At 41.8% G+C, this 24,107-nt stretch overlaps 1 protein-coding gene across 1 annotated transcript in view; it reads right to left on the bottom strand.

The window, feature by feature from the left end:
* Positions 1-24,107, bottom strand: part of LOC148372804 (gamma-aminobutyric acid type B receptor subunit 1-like) — a 211,921-nt gene that overhangs the window by 4,825 nt on the left and 182,989 nt on the right. The window contains exons 16-22 of the mRNA XM_088327382.1: positions 19,788-19,938; positions 14,167-14,299; positions 12,262-12,378; positions 9,380-9,490; positions 7,167-7,260; positions 3,270-3,397; positions 2,609-2,737 (exon numbers count right to left, since the gene is read on the bottom strand). Of these exons, the coding sequence (XP_088183508.1) occupies positions 2,609-2,737; positions 3,270-3,397; positions 7,167-7,260; positions 9,380-9,490; positions 12,262-12,378; positions 14,167-14,299; positions 19,788-19,938 (863 nt within the window). The remainder of the gene's footprint in view (positions 1-2,608; positions 2,738-3,269; positions 3,398-7,166; positions 7,261-9,379; positions 9,491-12,261; positions 12,379-14,166; positions 14,300-19,787; positions 19,939-24,107) is intronic.

Here is a 24,107-nt window from a genome sequence, read left to right as displayed (position 1 = left end):
GCATTCCATACATGTTTTAGAGGTGTCGGGATCAATAGTGCACAATCGCAGTTTAAGTATTTGAAAAGCTACTCCTGACTGCTGAAGGATTTTATACATTTGACTATAAGGGATTTTATACGATTGAATACAAGTTACCGTAAATTCCGGACTATAAGCCGCTACTTTTTTCCCAAACGTTCAACCCTGCGGCTTATTCAGTGATGCGGCCTATTTATGTCATTTTTTTAACGGCCGCCAGCGGCGCTCGAGTACAAAAGGTGAGATTTAGACCGGTGGAATATATGCGCCGAGGAAGACTGTAACTTCTTAGCTTGTGCACAAATTAAATTAGAGTAAACTAACGCAGGGATGTGATTTTTCCGACTATAGTCAGAATTCCGACTTTTTCACTTGCGTAGCAAACAAATCCGACTGTCTCACTCTTTCCTTTATTGCTCTGGCGCACCCTGGTGGCCGTTAGAAAAATTGCATAAATTGGCCACATCGTTGCACAAGCTGCAGGGTCTGAACTGCTTTTGAACGGACCTTGCAGTATTTCCAAAAAAATCAGGTATGTGGGCAAATTATTTTGTTATTTAAATCTTCTAAAGATGTTAAATTATTAATTTAAGCATGGTTTTGGACAAGTAAATTGCTTAAAACCCAGGAGCTTTGGGGGGGCATCACCCCCCAGTGCCCCCCCACTGGGCTCTGCCCTGGGCCCCCGAACCCCCGGCTAGGTTTCAGACTTTTTCTCCTCACCTCAATCACATCCCTGCTAATCATGCAAGTTGCAAAAAGAAAGGCACATGACGCAGCTTTCAAGCTAAACGCAATCGAGCAATCCGATAAAGAAGGAGACAGAGCTATGGCACGTTAACTTTACTTTGCGAGCGTGTTGCTAGCGTGTTTTGAAATATGTTTTGTAATAAGGGAGCGTGGGACGACGTCTATATGACAAAGTTTCTTTCCGATACTGAGGAAGACGACTTTGATGGCGTCAGTTATAAGGAGGAAGATGAAGACGGTTTACCATATATATAAGTCTTAGGTATGACTCGGCCGAGGCTTGAACCAGCGACCTCCCAGTCCTATCCCCAAGGCCACCGAGCTGGTCAATAAGGGGTGAAGGTAATGTATATTATTAAAACTATTTCCATACACCGTCTTTATGTTTAAATATATCATGTTTGAATATGGGCACATGCGGCTTATAGTCAGGTGCGGCTTATGTATGTACAAAATGTTTTTTTTTTTTTTTATGTGCTGGGTGCGGCTTATAATCAGGTGTGCCTTAAAGTCCGAATTTTACGGTATGTGGCTAGCCTTTTTAGGGGTTTGGCTTTTATGTGAGTACAGACGCTCCCCTACTTACGAAAAATGGAAGATTTGAACATTTTTTCGGGATTAGGAAAAATATTCGGATTTTGTAGATTTTGTATTGTGTGCACCTTTTTCCCGGTACAGGACATTACTGCAGTGCTTCTTTCCGCCTATACCGGCGTGTGGCGCTGTGAGAGCAAACTCAGCTTCCATCCCGAAGAAGAAATACGCTTCCTCTTCCTAGTTCGTCTGTAAACATTCTTATACTGTATCTCCAGCGCGCCAAGAACTTCATTATTTTTTTGTTTAATATCTCGTGTCATATTCATTAGAGTTGGTGTAAAGTGTAGAGAAGAGGCAAGTCGTTTCTTTTAAGATGAAAGTGGAATAAGAAAGCTTGATACGGTTGAGAAAATGGTTGGATCGCTTTTTTTCAGCCACTTTCTAACACGGGGGAGGACGTCGCCTAACTCTTGAAGCTCATCTTCCAAAAGTAAGTTAAACTTAACTTTATTTATCTTTATAGAGCATATGATTTTATGAAATATTTATTTTTTAGTACAAGACAATACATGTTACTTATACAAGCCTTAAAATTACTTATATAAACCTTAAACATAGAAAATATAGCACTGAAACAACTGACCAACAAATTCAACTTCATTTGAAGTAGGGCAATGTCCGTAAGTTTTTTTGTAACTAGCTAGTTACCTTTAGAGAAACACTCTACTTTGGGTTTCAGTAATTTAGGGGGGGTAACACAATAAATATGAAATGATTTGCATTTATATAGCGCTTTTCAAGTCAATGACTTCCCAAAGCGCTTTACAATGTGCTCCACATTTCCCAATAGCGGCCTTGCAGCCATGTAAGGCGCTAACCTGCTTATTGGGGGTTTTAGGGGTTCAGTGTCTTACCCAAGGACACTTCGACATGTAACTGAAATGAAATGAAATGATCTGAAATGATCTGCATTTCTATAGCGCTTTTCAAGTCAATGACTTCCCAAAGCGCTTTACATTGTGCTTCACATTTCCCAATAGCGGCCGTGATCTGTGCAGCCATGTAAGGCGCTAACCTGCTTATTGGGGGTAATTGGGGGTTCAATGTCTTACCCAAGGACACTTCGCCATGTAACACGGACGAGCTGGGATTCGAACTGGGATCCCTTGATCCCAAGACGAGCGCTCTACCTCCTGAGCTACTGCCAATAACATACCAATAACATTTTACGTTTTTCAGTAACGAGCCCAACCGTGCCCTGAATAAATGAAGGTTCACTGTACAGGTAAACTGTAGTCACCTTAGGGACAAAGAGCACCACCAGCGTGATGTAGGCGGAAAACACGATAGCCAGGGCGGCAAAAGCGAAAGAGGCATCCTGCTGAGAGGAAAGGATCATGGTCACTGGAGCCGTGATCAGACACAAGACCTGCAGGAGAGCACAAACCCCGGTTCAGTTGCAGCTCAAACCTCATCCTGTTGTGGAATGTGCTAATGATCAGTATGTAGGCATCTGGTGAAGGTCGAGGTATGACGTCGTTGCAGGAGGTCACAAGCTGATATGCTGAGGGAGCCGGGCAGGCGACCTTCACGAGATATCTTAACTTGATTTGAGAACACTATAAAGGGCAATGTAGAACGTAGAACTTATTTTGGAGAGAACGTCATTGGGCATCGCCCCAAAATATACGCAGAGAGGAGATATGGCAAAAAGGGAACGCTCTTTATTGCATTCGGGACACGTTCAAAGTTCTAGACGTTCTACATTGGCCTTTATAGTGTTCTCAAATTAAGTTAAGATATCTCGTGAAGGTCACCCGCCCCGGCTCCCTCAGCATATCATCTGGTGACCTTCTACAACAACGTCATCCCACCACCTTCACCAGATGCCTACATACTTATCATTAGTTATTATCCACATTCCACAACAATCCAAGGTGCAAACGTGGCAGGTGACTCACCGCTACATTGTAGATGGCCATGCCCACCGCCCGGTGGTCGTTGATCTTCTCTGTAGATACCGACTTGGTCTCGTAAGCCAAGAAGATGCCCAGGAGCAACAGGAGACCCTTGTAGCCGTAAACCACACCTGCGGTTTAAGAGAGTAAAATATATTTTTATTCCTTCACCAGCACATCTTCAGATCTCATTTCGCCCAGCAACAATAGACCAATTAAATGAGTGAGTAGTTCACAGAGGTCCAATTACTGTAAATTCAGGGTTCCCGGACGCTAATGTGGAGCTACCCGGAGATACGCTTCAGCGCTTATAGGACAGACAGAGACACAAAAGCCTGCGGGAAGCGGAGAGGAGGTGGCCTTGCTATCAATGTGAACACGAAGATTTCCTTCTGCTGGAGGGACGTCGGACTTTTGGCCTAGCGTGTGACGTCATCCACTCCGCTGTTGCTAAACTACAACACAGCACCCCTAGGCCATCCTGTTAATCTGTTAATAAACGACAAAGGATACTGCTGGAAGTGTGAATTTCCCTACGGGGATGAATAAAGTATCTGTCACAGTCTGGTTACGGGCAGACTGAGGATATCATTTCTTCCTCATGCAATGGGGCTCTTTAACTCCACCCAGGGGAGTAAAAGCCCACATTAAACCCCACATTGGCATATTACCCTATTCTTATTACAGTGTGTATTTTCCGTAGCACTATTTAAATACTCTATTGCAACACGTTATATTGGGTCTTTTTGTATTCTATATCTTTTATTTTATTATTTTATTTTTCAACACAAGGATACTGCTGGAAGTGTAAATTTCCCTACAGGGATAAATAAAAATATATCTATCCATCTATATCTATCTATCTATCTATCTAGACATCCATCTATCTAGACATCTATCTATCCATCTATCTAGACATCTATCTATCCATCTATCTAGACATCCATCTATCTAGACATCTATCTAGACATCCATCTATCTAGACATCTATCTAGACATCTATCTATCCATCTATCTATCCATCTATCTAGACATCTATCTATCCATCTATCCAGACATCCATCAAGACATCCATATATCTCTCTATCCATCCATCCATCTAGACATCCATCCATCCATCTATCTATCTATCTATCTATCTATCTATCTATCTATCTATCTATCTATCTATCTATCTATCTATCTATCTATCTATCTATCTATCTATCTATCTATCTATCTATCTATCTATCTATCTATCTATCTATCTATCTATCTATCTATCTATCTATCTATCTATCTATCTATCTATCTATCTATCTATCTATCTAGACATCTATCTATCTATCTAGACATCCATCTATCTATCCATCTAGACATCCATCCATCTATCTAGACATCCATCTATCTATCCATCTAGACATCCATCCATCTATCCATCTAGACATCCATCCATCCATCGATCCATCCATCCATCCATCTATCCATCTATCCATCTATCTATCTATCCATCTATCTATCTATCTATTTAACCCAGGACACTCTGTAGAGACTATGTCTCTCAGCTCACCTGGGAATGCTTTGGCATCATGCTAGAAGAGCTGCACAAAGTGGCTGGAGACCGGAAAGTCTGGGCTTCTGCGACGCATCCAAATTATTTTATCATAAATAATCTAGTGGCATATATTGAGACAACCTGACTACCTCCACCCTTTTTTAACAAGCCATGCAGGCCATGTGACAGGCTCGTCCACCATGTCATTTTTGTGTTTACGCTGTGGGCTGTTGGGAAAGGAAGGCTAAGCCACAAATGGCCACAGGCCATTGTCTGGAGACTCATGCCTCAGAGATTCTACTTAGACTTGGCCTCAAACTGCTGAAGTCAGGTTCTAGCGGGCTCAACCACAGAACCCCCACTTGGGTAAATTGATGGTGTCAAGTGGACTAGAAACGACGCTATTGGAGAAGTATTTGTGAACACAAAGAGACTTGTCTGTCCTTTGGCATACATCTGAAAGGCTTTAGTTCATGTATAACCAAAAACATTTCCATTGTTTAAACCAAGGGTCTAAAACAGGCGGCCCGCGGGCCGGATCCCACCCGCTAAGGGATTGAATCCGGCAGGCGAGACAACCCTGAGAGAAGTGCAAGAAAAAAATGAGCTGCAGGTCGAAATATGTCCGGTTGATGTTGCCAAAGCCAGGTGCCACTCAAAAAACGCTGTACTTGTATTTCTTTTGCTCTCTTTCTCTCTTCCTCACTTTTTCTCTCACCATCTGTCTCTCTCTCTTTCAGTCCCTGTCTCTCTGTTCCTCTTTCTCTCTCTGTGTCTTTTTACATTATTTTGCTCTCTCTTCCCTTTTTTCCTTTTCTCTCTCTCTTCTCTCTTTATCTCTCTTGCTGGCCCCTCTTTCTCTCTTTATATTTCTCTTTGAATTTCTTTCTTGCTCTTTCTTTCCCCCTCTCTCATCATTTCTTTCTCTCTCTCTCTCTTTCTCTCTTTCTCTCTCTCTAATCTACAAGTCCAGCCCCCGAGGGAATGTTTTGTCAATCATGTGGCCCCCCGCATTAAAATGGGTTTGACACCCCTGGTCTAAACCTTTTTTGAGCCATGGTAAAAAAAATAAAATAAAAATCAAACAATCTTGAGGAACACGGTCTGTCGAAAATGTTTACAAACTGTTATTAAGCCGGTAATAAGTTATTCGGAGGCTCGGATACGCTAGAGGGCCAAAACAAACCCTGCAATTGGCCGAAAAAGATGACTGAATAGCAAGCTTGCTAACGTACGCCATAAAGAAACATGTTTCATTAGTCTGTATTTGAAAACATTTTACTCTCCAGGATTTACTACACTCACGGTTGTAAGAAGACCATGATTGCGTATCATTATTGAACGTGAGAACTTAGGTGAGTTATGCGGCTTTATATTTTCCCGGTATCTTGTTTTAGAACGATCTTGATGTTGCTGTGATGAGTTGAGTGAATTCAACTCAATTCCAAGTGTTTATTGTCATATGCACAGTAAAGTTGCGAGCGAAAAAGAAAATAGAAAGTAAGGAATGGTTGGCATTTCTTGAATTCCAAGACTTTAACCTTCCGAATGATATTTGAAATGCCGCATTTAAGTGACATCGTACGGACACCGCATCCGCACGTGTCTACGACACGTATTTGCTTCTTTGCAAGCTTTGGGAATGTTAAGGGGGTAATCAGTTGGACTGAATCATCTGACTGTTTTGTCGACGTTCCCATTGTAGCGCCTTATAATCCGGTGCGCCTTATCTATGGAAGATATAGGACCAAAAACTATTTTTTGGGGGTGCGCCCTATAACCCGGTGCGCCCTATAGTGCGGAAAATACGGTACTTATTTTGAGATTTCCATGATGACAAGTGAGGCACAGTCACACCTGCCTCTCCCAACCTCACTGCTGGGCTATGCATTAACAGTAAATGGGGAATATCAACACTGTGTGGGCTCCATGGTGTAACGGTTAGCACTCTGGGCTTTGAATCCAGCGATCTGAGTTCAAATCTCAGTGGTACCATTCATTTTAGTCCGCACAACTCATTACAGCAACATGAATGAATCATCGGTCCTCAGAAGACGAGAATGTGTCAAGCTTTAACAAGATGAGAAACCATCTGCACGCGTCCCTTCCGCTCCTTCGATACAGTACGAGTGCGTTTGATTCCGCTTCTTATTCGGGAGTTAAAAGTGCAAGAAGTCACTCGGCATCTGGTTGACTGACAGAGGAAAAAAAGAATAAAAGCAGCGGGGGAGGGAGAAATAAGTCGGCATCTTGCCGCTGCCCATTGTCTCATCTGGCACTTTGCTTGACGCCACGAGGCCCCTGGCCTACTTTGTGACCCACATAAAAGTTCAATATGAGCGCTGTTGTTCTGAAATCAAACTTACCCAGCCACGTGTTCATCTTCTCGGAGCTGCAGTGCTCCAGCAGGGGTTGGATCAGGACGTCCAGGTCCACTTTGGGGGCTTCCCTGGTGAACTCCTGCACCGGATTAGATGGAGGTGAGAATGGAAAAAATGGAAATATAATACAATAGAATATACCTTTATCGTCATTGCTACAAAATGGGTTGAACATATTGTGACAACGAAATTGGACGTGGCACTCCAGTTTCACATTTAACAGTGAGGAATAATGGAATAAACAATAAAATAAAACAAGGAAGATAAAGGGACACAGAAGATAAGGTCCGTAAGTCTCTAAGCTTGATGCTTGAAATACCAAAATTCTCATTGCGGAAGTAAACGTTTTAGATTGGTCTTTGAGGGACTTTGTGTGTTATTCAGCACCCACTAGTGATACAAAAACATAATTCATTTAAACAAACAGTATCGAAATGAATAATAATCAAGTATACATTGTCATAGGAACCAGGAGTGTCAAACTAAAGAAAATTTATCGTGATCAAAATTGACAGTAACCGTCATTTTGCCTGTGTTTGTAAATGTAATGTAACTAATTCTACCATCGTGGTTGAAGTTGCTAACGCTAACATCATAACTGCTAATGCAGGCCTTGTGTACATGAATGCAAGAAAATTTACCATTAGCCAAATTTACATTAACCGTTATCATTTTGCCTGTGTGAGTACATTTAGGTTTTTTTGTAATCTGGTGTTGTAGCCTCTACCAAATCTCACATAGTGGACACAGTTGCTAACGCTAACATCATGACTGCTAATGCAGGTCTCGCGTACATGAAAGCAAGAAAATTTACCATTACCAAAATTTGAAATAACCGTTATCATCTTGCCTGTGTGAGTAAATTTAGTTTTTTTGTAATCTGGTGTTGTAGTCACACCAAGTCTCACATAGTGGACACAGTTGCTAACGCTAACATCAAAACTGCTAATGCAGGTCTCGCGTACATGAAAGCAAGAAAATTTACCATTACCAAAATTTGAAATAACCGTTATCATCTTGCCTGTGTGAGTAGATTTAGTTTTTTTTTTATCTGGTGTTGTAGTCACACCAAGTCTCACATTGTGGACACAGTTGCTAACGCTAACATCATGACTGCTAATGCAGGCCTTGTATACATGAATGCAAGAAAATTTACTAATACCCAAATTTACAATAACCGCTGTCATTTTGCCTGTGTCTATAAATCTAGGGGTTTTGGTAATCTGGTGCTGTAGCCACTACCAAATCTCACATTGTGGACAGAGTTGCTAATGCTAACATCATGATTGCTAATGCAGGCATGGTTTACAACACGGGTCTCCAAGCTGCCTTGCCTGTGAACCTGTTCTGAAAATAGCTCACCAGGGCTGGGTCATTGGGATTCCCTAGAATGTTTTGGTAGTGGTTGACTTTAACCCTTATTCCGAAAAATTAACCTGGTAATAACATAGTAACAACATTGTAATAACATGATAAATTGTCATTTTAGAAACTGGGTGCCCTTTGTGCTAATTAGTAACAAGAAGAAACTGTAATCTTAAAAAAGGTTGGAGACATTTTTAAAATCATGCAAATGTCTAGTGAACCTACTAAAAAGCTAACAAATAGATTCCAACATGATGAGATAAATAAATAAAGCAATACAGTATTTTATTATATCAGTAATCTTGAATTTTCGACAGGGACAAAACACAATTTTCCTTGATATAAACATTCCCGTAACATGAACATGAAATAAAAGTCCATAATATTCAGGCACAATCAGTAGCTGATGCTATTTTAGCAAAAGCAGGCTAAAAGGATAGCAATTTTCCATCAGTCATTTAACCGAAATACTCGGAAAAATACAGTTGACTGAAATAGAATAAAACAATGTACAAGCATACATTCATCCCCAAAAACTTACTTTAAGAAGTAATATCCAGTAAAATAAATATAATTCCAGGAAGATGATACAATACTTATAAGGGGGACCGCAGAAAACCCCCTCACAGGCCAGAGGTAGCCCGCGGGCCTTGACTTTGACAAATGTCATGTCTATGGTCGTCCGTCGCTAATGCTAGGAGCTTAGATGCAATAACTAGTACCACTGTTCCTGACCTAGGTTATGCCGTGTGTCAAAATTCGAATTCTATTTATTTATAATCATCATTAACAATCAATATCATAGATTTTAGCAACCAGGGCCATAAATTTACCTCTATGGTGATGTGCAGAGGGTCCACGATCTGCCAGATGACCAGGGACAGGAAGTCTACGCCCAGCAACACTCCCACCGTAGCGTAAAGTTTCCAGGGCTCCAGTTGTTGCTAGGTAGAAACCGCAAATACAAATGGAGATTAACCCCTAAATAATCCTGTAGAATTCGCCTTAAATCTTAATCCAAGACACAAGTGTCAAACAGGCGGCCCGTGGGCCAGATCAGGACCTCTAAAGGATTGAATCCGGCCCGCGAGACAACACTCAGAGAAGCGTAAGAGAAAAACAAGCTGCAGGTTGAAATGTCAACTTGATGTTGCCAAAGCCAGGTGCCTCTCACAAAGACGCAGTACTTGTATTTATTTCTCTCTCTGTCTCTCTCTCTCTTCCACACCTTTTCTCCCACTCTCTGTCACTCTCTTTCACTCTCTGTGTCTTTCTTTTTCTCTTCCTTTGGTGCTCTTTGTCTCTTTCTCTCTCTGTGTCTTTTTAACTTCTTTTGCTCTAACTTTCTTTTTTCCTTTCCTCTCTTTTCTCTTTCTCTCTTCGTACCCTTCGCACTTTCTTTTCTCTCCTTCTGTCTTTCTATTTCTCTTTGGATTTCTTTCTTCCGCTCCCTTCCTTTCCCCCTCTTGCGCGACTTCTCTTTTTATCTCTTTTGTTTCTCATGCTCTCTCTCTTTTTCTTTCTTTGTCCCGCCCTCTCTCCTTTTCCCTCCCTCTTTCTCTTATTTCTTTATCTCTTTTTCTTTCTCTTTAATCTACTAGTCCGGCCCCCGACAGAATGTTTGTTCTATCGTGTGTCCCCCCGAGTTAATATGAGTTTGACACCCCTGATCTAAGACATACCCAAGATAAATCTATCTATCTATCTATCTATCTATCTATCTATCTATCTATCGATCTATCTATCGATCGATCGATCTATCTATTTATCTATCTATCTATCTGGAGAGCGGGTTTTGGGGTTTTGTTGAATTTTGTCCTTATATATATGGTGTGGCTCTCTCTAAAAAAAATGAAAATCTTTTTGCTCTTATGGCTTTTTGGGTCAAAAAGTTTCCCGACCCCTGCTTTACTCTGAAAGGAAAAACCCACGTTTTACTATTGTTTTAAAATTCTGTGTTTTGTGTTTTTTATCCGTAGATCTATAGTTGTTATTTTGTTACAGTCGTATATTCTCAGTTGGTAAGGAGCCATCTCAGGGTAAGTCTGCCCCTTGGGGGCTTTTATGGAAGAGTGACGCTAATTTGCAAAATTATCACTTTTCGCAAGGGGTTCCAGTCCCCATTGACTGCAATAACCGAGGGATTATGGTTATTTCTCAACGGTACTGAGTGAGGTAATCATTGCAATTACCGTATTTGCGCAATAATAAACCATACTAACTCACACGGCACCTATTTACTCACTTTTATGAGGGACGTCTCAACTTCTGGGATTTACACTTTTCGCAGGGGGTTCTGGTCCCCGTTGACTGCAATAACCGAGGGATTACTGTAATTTCTCAATGGTAGTGAGTGAGTTAATCATTGTAATTCACCTAATTAAGCAATAATAAACCCAACACAATGCAGCACCTATTTACTCACTTTTATGAGGGACGTCTCAACTTCTGGGGTTTACGCTTTTCGCGGGGGATTCTGCTCCCCAGTAACCGTGACAACCGAGGATCACTGTATTGAGATCATGCACAACCACCTGGGTCATCAGATAATTATATGTATTAGGTTACCTTCCATTCTGAATCTTATAAAACCTACTCAAGTGGAAGCCGTTAAACCCACAAATTAGTATTTTGTGCATATTTTGTGCATTTTTAATAGCCACAATTTATGATTCCCCCAGAACGCATCAGCAATAACTCCAGCTTTGAGCGTTTTTTCCCCTCAAGCATCCTTTTCCCAGACTCTTAATACTCATCCATATTCATCCACATCCATAAATATTGCACTCGACATCTCGAGATTAAGAAGCGGAGTTAAGTGTATCTCGCGGGCCCTTCAGGTTGAATTATGTCCACAAATACAGCAGCAAGAAAATAGAAAAAAGAAAAGCCAGCGCAGGTCTAACGTTGCTAAAACGAATCAACACCACTTGCGCTGTGTTCAAGGGGGCTGGGAAACAAGGATGACGCCTGTTTCGAGGGAAACAGGCGGCCGCTGAGATAGTATTTGATTTAAATCTTAATCCTGTATTAAGATATCACACTTTTTGGGAATAAGAAATATAATTCTATCACAAAATTTGCAATAACTTGTTGGAAAAACATAGTACAAATATCACGGTTGCCATGGCGCCCAATTGGCCCCGCCCATGTGGCGCCAGCTGCGGCTCGTTGACAGATTGGTTTCCCTTCTATTTAAACTCAGTGCTCTCACTCACCGTTTGTCAGTCCGTCAACGAACCTATGCACCCACAAGATGTGGGTTTTGACTCCGGTTTCCTGCTGGTATTGTTCCCGTGTATTTGGTCCTGTTCAATATCGATCTTCAGTTTCGTTCCCGTCTAGTTTGTCCTGTTTTGATATCAATCCTGTCTGTCCAGTCCGTCCTGTCCTCTATCGACCCCATCTGTTAGATATCTGCTCGTGCAATTGGTATCGATCTCGTCGGCTGCTGGCTTCCGGTCATTCCAGGCGTGACATTTTTTTTAGCATGTGGCAACCAGATAGATAATAGAGTTTTACACCTCTGCTCTACTGCCCTCCAGTGGCCATAGCACTTAACTTTGGATAGAAATGACCGAGAGACTCGCCTCTTTTTTTTTGACATACTAAGAAATTGATGGCCGTCTGGATTCAATCATCTAACGGGCCCGGTCCGGCCCACGCGCCGAATGTTTGACATGTCTGTGCTAAATGATGCCATTTAATGTCTTACCTTCTTCTTCTCCTTTTTTTCATCCTTCTTGGTGAAGAGGGTGTGGACCCACCAGATTTTGGTGAACATGCTCCCGTACGCCAGGCTGAAACCCAAACCCAGCAGCCACAATCGGAACTGGAATCGGAAGGGCAAAGAGAGGCAAATTCATTTTCTAATAACATTCTTCACATCCAACAAATCCATCTAGATTAATGAAAATGTAAAAAATATTTTTAAGGAAAAACTCAATTACTGGACAAGTGGAAAGTTAAAAAGTAGTAAAAAAAGTGAGGAAATAAACTAGTATAATAGGTGCAGAATGGAAACATCCCGCTACATGTGTAAGGATTGTTTTACGTTTGGTTTTATTTACATCGTTTTTAAATATTTATACATAAAGTTGTTTAATATAAAGCAATGGTAAAATACTACAACATGAGCCAATATCACCCCCCTTTCCCCAATTTCAACCCCTGACATACACGTTTATATCATAGTTCAAGTAATTTTGTTTATTTTTATAATCAATATCATTTTTTGATGAATGTTTTTTCAACCACTAGGAGGCTCGTAACAATAGTATTCTCAAACTTTCATATAAAAAAAAAATACCATAAATTGAACCTCTTAACGTTCCTGTAAAATGTACCGTATTTTACGCACTATAAGGCGCACCGGGTTATAGCGCGCACCCCGAAAAAATAGTTTTTGGTCCTATATTTGACATACATAAGACGCACCGGATTATAAGGTGCTACAATGGGAACGTCGACAAAACAGTCAGATAGTTCAGTCAAACTTATTACCCCCCTAACATTCCGAAAGCAAATACGTGTCGAGAACACGTCCGGATGCGGTGTCCGTACGATGTCACTCAAATGCATCGTTCCATCATTCGGAAGGTAAAAGTCTTGGGATTCAAGAAATGCCAACCATTCCTTAGTTTCTATTTTCTTTTTCGCTCGCAACTTTACTGTGCATATGACAATAAACACTTGGAATTGAGTTTAATTTAAAAATAGACACTCCATTCCATCCATTATCTGCACCGCTTATCACAGAAACATCGAGTTCAGTCTGAAACAAGATACAGGGAAAATATATAGCCGGAGTAGCTCACCGAAGTCGTGTTCAATAATAATGTGCAGCCATGGTCCTCTTATATCCGTGAGTGTAGTAAATCCAGGAGAGTCAAATATTTACAAATACAGAATAGTAAAAAATGTTTTCTCTATGCCGTAGTGCAACCCAACATGTGATTCACATTCATCTTTTTCGGCCAATTGCATGCTTTGTTTTGCCGCTTAAGCATACGCCAGCCTGTAAATGATAAAAAGGATCCGCCCCTTGACCTCCGAATAACTTTAGCCAATAGTGATCGATTCAACTGATGATTGACACATCTTTTTCGGCCAATTGCAGGCTTTGTTTTGCCGCTTAAGCCTACGCCAGCCTGTAAATGATAAAAACGATCCGCCCCTTGACCTCCGAATAACTTTAGCCAATAGTGATCGATTCAAATGATTATTGACACATTGGTTAGCCAATGAAACGCCGGTAAATGAATCCCAGCATACACCGCGGACTACTTGGCGTTCGGAGGAAAATCTAGTCGGCGGCTGCAAGTTAGTTGGAAGACTTTGCGACTTAATATTGATCCATAAATAAGGCGCACTGTATTAGAAGGCGCATGGTCAGCTTTTGAAAAAAATAAAGGCCTTAAAGTGCGGAAAATACGGTACCTAAAATTGTCATGCAAATGCTGGAGCTGGTAAATCGGGTTTGTTCTTTGGTTTGAATCCATAATGGAGTTGGATTATTGGTTGGTTGGTAAAATGAAAGTAAATTGAATGCTGTTAGGGCAGCGTCTGTACTGTGATTGAAAAATGACGGTGAGGTGGCATTTCCCATCCATTTTCTTACCTGGCAGACGACGGGGAACTGGGATTGGTGCACGTGATGCCCGTCGATACCAAGCGGGAAGACGGCAGCCAAGGCCATCATGCAACCCGCCGCCGTCATGTTGTTCAGGTACGGCTGAGAGTTCTGGATGTAACTGCAACATGACAGCAAACATCCACTTCAGAATTCCCAACATTCCCATATTTCACACATCTTCGGACACGGACGTTCACAGGATTCCGATCCAATCGCACTTCGGGGAAACGTTTCGTACGTCTTGTCCAGGTAACGATTTGCGACAAGCGTAAACGCTGCGAATCCACGCAGAGTAGATGGTCAGTTTTTCGACCGAGAGCGACTTAATGAAAACAAATTGGCTGGGAAATTTAATCAAAGACAAATGAGATCCTACCGCCACCCCCTAGTGGAGGGGAACTGAGGAAAACTCTCGATGAGCTCACTGACATATTGGATTTGGGATTACTCTGACCGGGTTAAACATCAATTCAGCATGTTGGTTAAAGCGTAGAGATGAATCTTCTTTTGGAGAGAGAGAAAAGCAAGAGTGAGAGAGAGCAAAAAGTGAAAGAGAGAGAGAGCGAAAAGTGAAAGAGAGAGAGCAAAAAGTGAAAGAGAGAGAGCGAAAAGCGAAAGAGAGCGAAAAGCGAAAGAGAGCGAGAGAGAGCGAGCGAGCGAGAGAAACAAAAAAATCCTGTATCACGGTTCATGGGTCGTCTAGGGCACCAATGCGGACGCAACTCTGGACAGCCATCCCCACTATTAACAGTCCCTGGCCTGTTCTTGGGTCCATTCCTTAAGGTTGTTGGTCAGCCCATTTTTTTTCCAATCCTTTTTCAGAGAGAGAGAGAGAGAGAGAGAGAGAGAGAGAGAGAGAGAGAGAGAGAGAGAGAGAGAGAGAGAGAGAGAGAGAGAGAGAGAGAAATATAGACATACAGAGACAGACAGAGAGAAATATAGACATACAGAGACAGACAGACAGAGACAGACAGACAGAGACAGAGACAGAGACAGAGCGAGCGAGCGAGAGAGAGAGAGAGAGAGAGAGAGAGAGAAAAATATATCTTGTATCACGGTTCAGGGATTCCTGAACCGCATGGGTCGTCTAGGGCTCCAATGAGGATGCAACTCTGGACAGCCTTCCCCACTATTGACGGTCCTTGGCCTGTTCTTGGGTCCATTCCTTAAGGTTGTTGGTCAGCCCATTTTTTTTCAGTCCTTTTTCAGAGAGAGAAAGAGAGAGAGAGAGAGGGAGCGAGACAGAGTGAGAGAGAGAGAGAGAGAAAAAGAGAGAGAGAGAGAAAAATATATATCTTGTATCACGGTTCAGGGATCCCTGAACAGCATGGGTCGTCTAGGGCTCCAATGAGGATGTAACTCTGGACAGCCTTCCCCATTATTGACGGTCCCTGGCCTGTTCTTGGGTCCATTCCTTAAGGTTGTTGGTCAGCCCAGTTCCTTTTCAGTCCTTCCCCCTTGGAATTATCTTCGTCAGTCCTGATGATCTTGTGACGTGACCATACCAACTTCTACTAATTGGTTGATTTGTTAACAAGAGTGTGATAATGTTCTCTGAGCAGTTAAGGGAGAGGTTGCACATTGTGAAACGGTTCAAGGGACTTCAGTAGCTCAAGAGGTAGAGCGCTCGTCTTGGGATCAAGGGATCCCAGTTCGAATCCCGGCTTGTCCGTGTTACATGTCGAAGTGTCCTTGGGTAAGACACTGAACCCCTGATGCCCCCAATAAACAGGTTAGCGCCTTACATGGCTGCACGGCCGCTATTGGGAAATATGAAGCACATTGTAAAGCGCTTTGGAAAGTCATTGACTTGAAAAGCGCTATAGAAATGCAGATCATTTCATTTCAAGAGATATTGTAATTCGGAGGATAAAAGGGACATTTTATAAAAAAATTATCCTTACTTGGACTCATTTGAATGATATTAATGGCTCCACAACATTGTGTATTGTCTATCACTGACAGAAGCGTCTGACTCTGTCGCTCAAAGCTTAGCACTATTGTGTTCCTAAATGCCAATATTCAGTAGAGACTAATGATATTTTTATTGGTTAGAAGTTGAATTGAAAATAGTTAAAAGGTCTTGTCTTGAAAAGTTTGATTTATAGCACTAAATGTCATGATTGCTTATTTCGGGCACCTGTGACTGCCCAATTGGCGCCAACAGCCCTGAGCCCTGATTGGTTCAGAGACTATTTTTAAACCCCCGGCTTCCCAGAGGAAGTCGTCAGACCGTTTGCGAACCTATGCTCCCAGCTAGGCAAGCTCATACCTTCCGACATTTTCCTGCCTGATACCTGTTGCTGACCTGTTTCTGGACCTGTTTCTGCCCTGATCTGCCATCCTGACCACCGACCTGTTTTGCCCTGTTTCTTGCCCGATACCTGTTGCCGACCTCTTTTCTGAACTCCATACCGCCCTTGCTCTCCCGTCCCGGCTAGTGACCAGTATCCCTGCTGCCTACGATTATCCTCGCTCGACACGGAAGTGCCACCTCCGCGTTCCAGCCACCTGCTACCTGTGTCCGGCAATCATCGGATCGTGGAAGCCAGTCCTGCTCTCCCTCTTTATCAATAAAACTGAGTAAAAAAACACTACTGGGTCCTGTCTCCGTTTCTTGCTTGTGACACCATCACCGGTGAGCTTTTTTCAGAACCTGTCGCAGGCTACTCCGGTGTTCTATCTAGAGCCTGCGGGCACCACGTTGGTGAACCCTGCCCTACGCAGAAAAATACAGAAACATCACAGTGGATAACCATCTTGAGCATGAGAGCAAAGCGAAGGTCAAAACGCACGAGTTGCAATACCCGGTGGGGGAATTAGTACATTTGCATTTCATTAGCCTTTGAGTTTTTCCAAAAGATGTCAACTTAAGTCAAACGCACATTCATTATAAAATTGGCCAAATCGCTTGCCAATTTTATGTTGAGTGGGTGTTGGCACTTGCGAATGACTGTAGCTAAAATCAGTTTGTTATCTGAATTGGTTATGTTGGAATAATTAAATATGTCTCTAAATAGATAGTCTTAATTGTATGAGTTTTTCAGTAGTTTAGTAGTTTTAGTCATCACGTTATTCATCGAGAAGTAATTAATACGCCTCAGGATTCTCCATATTTTTTTAACAATGTATTTAATTCTGATTGTTTCACTTGTTGTTTTGCATTCTTTGCATTTATAGAATAACATTGAAATGGACCGATTGACATTGAAATATTCTATGCAAAAATATTAGACATGACACTCCAGGGTAAACATGTAATAAAAATTTCAATGAGAAAAAACTCTAACCCTAACCCGAACCAACTTAGAAAATTCCAGCAAGCCTGTTTGAGCTGGACTGGGCTGAAAATAAGGTAATTGTGAAAATTCCACATCCAATCACAAGCTCAGCATTTATTCTGTTTTTGTTTTGTTTTATTGGTTATTATTGTAATAAAATCCTCAAAAGAACCTCTTTACACAAGCTCTTGTGTCACTCGTTGAAGTCTTGTGGAACCCCGGTGTTGATTTGAGTAAACAGGAGATAGAAAAAAACTCTTCGTTTTCATTACTTTTAAAATTCTAATAAAATTAAGCATAAAACACAAAAAATAGCTAAGTTACCTTTATTTTTTTCTTCTCAAAAAGACTTTTTCCTTTGTTTTGTTTTGTAAAAACAAAACGTTTTACCCTTACATTGAAGTACTACATATACTATATGTATTTGCCAAAGACAGATCACAGTAAATAGTACCCGTACGACCCTAGTGTTTAAGGGATCCAACCAACCCACCCAACAGACCAAACCAACCCACCCAACCAAATTAATCCATCCAAACCATCGAACTAACACACTCAACTTTCACAAACAACCCACCCAAACCAACTGAACTAACCCACCCAACAGACCAAACCAACCAACCAATCAACCAACCAAACCAACCCACCCAACCCTTCAAACTAACACACCCAACCCACCCACACCAACCGAACTTACCCATTCAACAAATCAAACCAGCCCACCCAAACCAACTGAACTGACCCACTCAACAGACCAAACCAAACTGCCCAACCAACCTGCCCAACTAACCAACCAACCCAACCCTTACAACCAACACACCCAACTCATCCAAACCAACCGAACTAATCCACCCAACAGACCAAACCAACCATACCAACCAACCCACCCAAGCAACGAACCAAACCAACCCTCCCAACCCTTCAAACCAACACACCCAACACACCCACACGAATTGAACTTACCCATTCATCAAATCAAAACGACCCACCCACCCAACCAAACCAAACTCTCCCAAACCACCCAACTCTTTCACCAGAACCAACTGAACTTAACCACCCAAACGGCCAAACTGAACCCAACCAACCAACCCATCCACCCAACCAACCTGCCCAACCAACCAACTCACTCACCCAACCAACCAACCAACCAAACCAACCCACTTATCCCATAACCAACACACCCAATCCTAACCAACCAACCAAACTAAACCACCCAACCAACCAAACCAAACCATACCCAACTAACACAAACCCACCCGACCAACCAACCGACCGACTAACCAACAGGCCGATCAACCAACCAACCAATACTTTAAGACAACCATCATTCATCATTAAACGATGTAAAACTAAATGATTTGAATTATTTCAAACCTGAAGTCGTAAAGCTAATCTTGTTAACTGAAAATCTTAAAGAATCAATAAACCACCGGAATTAATGCTAATCGGTAAAATAAAAAATACATAAATAAAAATACATTAAGTTCGTTTCTCTCTCAATTCAATCTCAATTCACCATCTCATCTCTCTATTTAAGTACAGTGGAACCTCGGTTTTCGAACGCCTCTCAGTTCGGACAAATCAGGTGTTCGACCAAAAATTTAGAGAAATTCTTGCTTCGCTTTTCGGTCAAAAAATCGGAGTTCGAACGCCGGTAAGCTAGGGTGCGATGCTGAGCGGCTACGGGTGTTTTAGCCCCTAATTATGCCTCAGAAGAAGGTCGGTGCAAGCAGGACAGGTGAAAAAAAACCAAGTTGTTCGTAAAACTATTGCCTTGAAGAAAGACATAATAGCTAAATCTGAAAGAGTTGTACGAATTTCCGATCTTGCTAGTGAATACAGCATGGCTAAATCTACTATCAGTACGATAGTAAAGAATAAGGAGGCTGTGAAATCGAGTGATGCGGCTAAGGAAATTAACGCTATAAGCAAGCTACTGCCGCAAGTTTTGGAAGAGGTTGAAAAACTTTTGATGATTTTTATCTCCCCACCGTCCACCACAAAGGTAAGAAATCCTATTCATAATCCTTTTTTTTTTAATTTTACACGTTCGTGTTAGCGTAATCTTTCGTACGGAAGATTACGCTAACGCGAACGTACGATTAGCCTAGGTTAGCTTCATATTTACGTTCATGGTAAACATTCAGGGTGTTGGAACGGATTAAAACGATTTTACATTACTTTTAATGGGAAAAACGATTTCGGTGATTGAACAAATCGGTTTTCAAACAGGGTTCTGGAACGGGTTATGGTCGAGAACCGAGGTTCCGCTGTACATATATTGATATGTGTGAATACACGAACATCATGCGCGAGCGCTCGTACCGCACGTTGCCGTTGTATATGTTGAAGGTAAGACACACGATTCCCAAGAGGATTCCCAGGCCGGCAAATACCGACACCGCGGCAAACAACTTCTGCGACAGGAAGCGGTATTCCTTCTCCACCACCGTGCGATCCGCCGGAGGCCCTGCCCCTAAACAAGGGAGATCAAGAAACATCAATTAGAGTCATTCTTTTCTTTCCGATGAAGGATTTCATACATTTGACTATAAGGATTTTATACGATTGAATACAAGTTACATTTATTGAGTTTAATGCAAGATATTCACTGCCTGGGCTGTAGTTCAATAACAGGTCACGCTTTTCCGAATGCAGAATATTTCGTCTAGTTCTGTTGATAACAGGACTCTGTAAAGTAAGCTATTATTTTTAAGTTGTGTATTTCTCAGACTTCCATGCTATGAAATTAACCAGTTTTTCTGTTTTTAAATATAAAAGTAATCATTAGACACACACACATAGTCACGTTTCAAAGATCCATATGTTCAGTCTAATTCCATTGTTTTTAATACGTTTTTAATGTTTATCTATTGTATATAATGTAATATGTATGCGGGACTCCATTCACTGCGCATGTGCGACCTTTCAATAAACCACGCCTACTGACCCGGATGTTGTCAGTTCGGCCTGGGCGACCAAGCAAGATGGTGGCCAGGCCGGGCTCACTACATTTGGGCAGTAGTTTTCAACTAAATAAATGTCTCGGCCTGAATATTTTTGCCAGCAATGGAGTTATATCAATATATACAGTAGCTCCGACAAACTCCGACGGAGGACGGCAGGCATTGTTTTAAGAAACACTTTCCGTTGTTTTGAGGAACCACAGACATCGGGACGCTCCTCTCTGAGATTGTGAAGCTCACGTCGGGCTTCATTGGCGCGCCCATGGGAGGAGCCGGCACACCATCTTGCAGGGAAACGTCAGCCAAGAAAAAAGCTAAAGGACTTCAGAGAAGGCTTCCCAGAGACTCCGACCACATTAATTCGGCCGATTTCGATGGAGTAAATGAAAATGATGAAATGATCTGCATTTATATAGCGCTTTTCAAGTCAATGACTTCCCAAAGCGCTTTACAATGTGCTCCACATTTCCCAATAGCGGCCTTGCAGCCATGTAAGGCGCTAACCTGCTTATTGGGGGTATTAGGGGTTCAGTGTCTTACCCAAGGACACTTCGACATGTAACACGGACGAGCCGGGATTCGAACTGGGATCCCTTGATCCCGAGACGTGCGCTCTACCTCCTGAGCTACTGCCGCCCCAAAGTACACTCAGTTCAATTGTCAATGAAATTAAATCTGCCCCCGTGCGAAAATGTTGGCTTTTCTTGTTCATCTTTTCCATCAAGAAACCAGCGTTTTCAGTGTTTGGTTAATGGAGTCAGATAACTAATTCAAACAATTTGGTAAACGGTACATTTTTTATATTTAACTCCTTACACCGGGTACCACAACAAAATCCCGGGTCATAAACACGATTCCGAAATCGTTATTTTTTAAACATCAATTATTCAGGACTCCATTTTTTTTACAATAGTGTATTTACAAGTAAGCCGGCTATTCATGAAAAATGAATGCCCGCATTCATTCAGTGCATTGTCAGTGAACTCTGCGGGGTAAAACTATGAACACAGCTTTTAAACTGAGTGGGACGCATATTAAGAGTGCGGAGTGCGGAGTTAACAGCAAATGATCCCGACGTGTTCCAGCTTCAAACCGACCTCGTTTCTCACTAATGAAGTTCAACAAGGGCCAGATGGACCAAGAAGAACTCCAGCTTCTTCTCGCACAATCCCAGAAAGTTCCTCCTGCATATTTCGGCGAAGGAGGCTGATAAAGTATTGATAGCCGTGAATCAAATATTGAGTGTGCGCGAGATATTTGCCAGCCGGCGTACGAGAGGCGAGAACATGACGAAAATATGTATTTTGTGATACAGTAGCGGTGTAGTTTACAATTTTCGATGTAATATCCTGTCAAAAACAGAACAGGAGGTTTAATCCACAACACTTGTAGCGTGGTCAAACAGGTCGTTAGCCGGGACAGGCAATCAGAACGTGGTCGGTGGTCAAAAACGGGTCGTTAGCCAGGACGAGAGATCAGAACGTGGTCGGGGGTCAAAAAATGGTTGTTGCCGGAGACAAACGGGGAATCAGGAACAGACGGGTGGGATACGGGTGACAAAACGGGAGTCGGAGTCAAAATACTTGCCATGTGTAAACAGAGGTTTGCTGACGGACTGACAAAGGGCGAGTGAAAGCACTGAGCTTAAATAGGAGGGGGAAGCAATCAGGTGACCAGCAGCAGCTGGCGTCAAATGAGCGGGCACAGGTGAGTGTAATGAGTAATCATGACATATGCAGGAGTTCGTGTAACGGCAATAGGATACCGAAAAATATTTATACCTGTGTTCTGTTACAGTTACAGAAGAAAAGAAGTAATCAAATTAGATTTATTTAGTAAATATACGGATTAATTTGCAGGATTACAATTTCATTTAAAAGTAGGGGTCCTACAGCTTAAAGCAAGTTGAATTCAAGACTTTTAAAAACTTTTTAATGCCCTTTGAATTCAAATTTAAGACCAAGTCGACAAAAACACAACTAAAACTAACAAAACAAATATTTCTAGCATAAATATCAGGATTAATTTGCAGGATTACAATTTTATTTGAAAGTAAGGGTCCTACTGTCATGACCAGAACGGAACCAGGACCCAAAGTTGTTCTCGCAATCGGGTGCAAAAACGGGACAGGCGGGAGTCAGGGTCAAAAAGGCTTGCCTTGTAACAACAGAGGTTCACAGACGGACTGACAATGGGAGAGTGACAGGACTTGGCTTGAAAAGGGACAGGGAGCCAATCAGATGGGCCAAATGACCGGGCACAGGTCATCCAAATCGGTAATCAAGACACCTACAGTTGAATTCAAGACTTTTTAAGACTTTTTAATGCCTTTTGAAATTAAATTTAAGACCAAGTCGACAAAAAACACAACTGATACAAACAAAACAATAAAAAGCAAATATTTCTTGCATAAATATCAGTATCATCTTGCAGGATTATAGTTTTATTTAAAAGTAGGGGTCCTACAGTTTGAAGGAAGTCGAATTCAAGACTTTTTAAGGCTGTTTTGATTTCTTTTGAAATCAAATTTAAGACCGCGTCGACAAAAAAAACATAATTGAAACAAACAAAACAATAAAAAACAAACATTTCTTGCATAAATATCATAATTAATTTGTAGGATTATGATTTCATTTAAAAGTAGGGGTCCAACAGCTTAAAGCAAGTTGAATTCAAGACTTTTCAAGACTTTTTTAATGCTTTATCAAATCAAATTTGGGACCAAGTCAACAAAAAAACACAACTGAAACTAACAAAACAAACAAAACAAATATTTCTTGCATAAATATCAGGATTAATTTGCAGGATTACAATAAAAGTCCTAGAGTTTAAAGCAAGTTGAATTCAAGACTTTTTAAGACTGTTTTAATGCCTTTTGAATTCAAATTTAAAATCAATTCAACACAACTGAAACTAACACTTCGAATCTCACGATTCTGTCGCTTGCCCGCTAATTGCCCTCACCTGCGCTCACTCTTTCAGCCCCAGCTGCCACTCGTTCCCTAATTAGCCCTCTCCCTATTTAAGCACGTCATTCTCGTTCACACCTGGTCAGTCTGTCAGCCAACCTCAGCACATGCAAGGCAAGCACTTTTTGACTCTGGCTCCCGTTCTGTTTCCGACTTGTTTCTGTATCCAGCTTGATTCTGTCCCCTGTTTCCTGTTTTGATCTCCGACCACGCTCCATCCTCCCGTCCCGGCTGCTCGACTTCCTTCAGATCTTTGACTACCCTTTGTCCGCTCCTTCTGCCCAGCGAGCACCAGATCACTGGCTTTTTCCTCTCGCCCTGACTTCCCCGATCCCTTAATAAAGCATTGTGTGAAATGGTACGCATTTGGGTCAACTGCTTGTTGTAGGCGTGACATGGACATCTAAGCCGGGAATCGAACCTGCAACCTCTTGGTCCCAAGACAAGCTTAACCTCCTGAGCTGTAAGTCTTAGGTATGGCTCGGTCAAGGTGCAAACTAGGGAGCCTCTCCCAGTCTCTGAGCGGGCGCCCTACCCCCAAGGCCATTGAACCATTATATTATCTGTATTTTGTCATCTATTAGCATATTTGGTATTGGGGTAATCCAAAAGTAATTCAAAGTAATCAATTACATTCCTGTCATGGACCAGGAACAGAGGCGGGACCCAATTGCGTTTTAATGAGCTTAATTTAGAAGGAGGACATGACT

This window comes from Urocampus carinirostris, chromosome 2 (genome assembly GCF_059441175.1).
Source record: "Urocampus carinirostris isolate Australia breed hairy pipefish chromosome 2, RoL_Ucar_1.0, whole genome shotgun sequence".
Taxonomy (NCBI): Eukaryota; Metazoa; Chordata; class Actinopteri; order Syngnathiformes; family Syngnathidae; genus Urocampus; species Urocampus carinirostris.
This window is presented reverse-complemented; position numbering and strand designations above follow the sequence as displayed.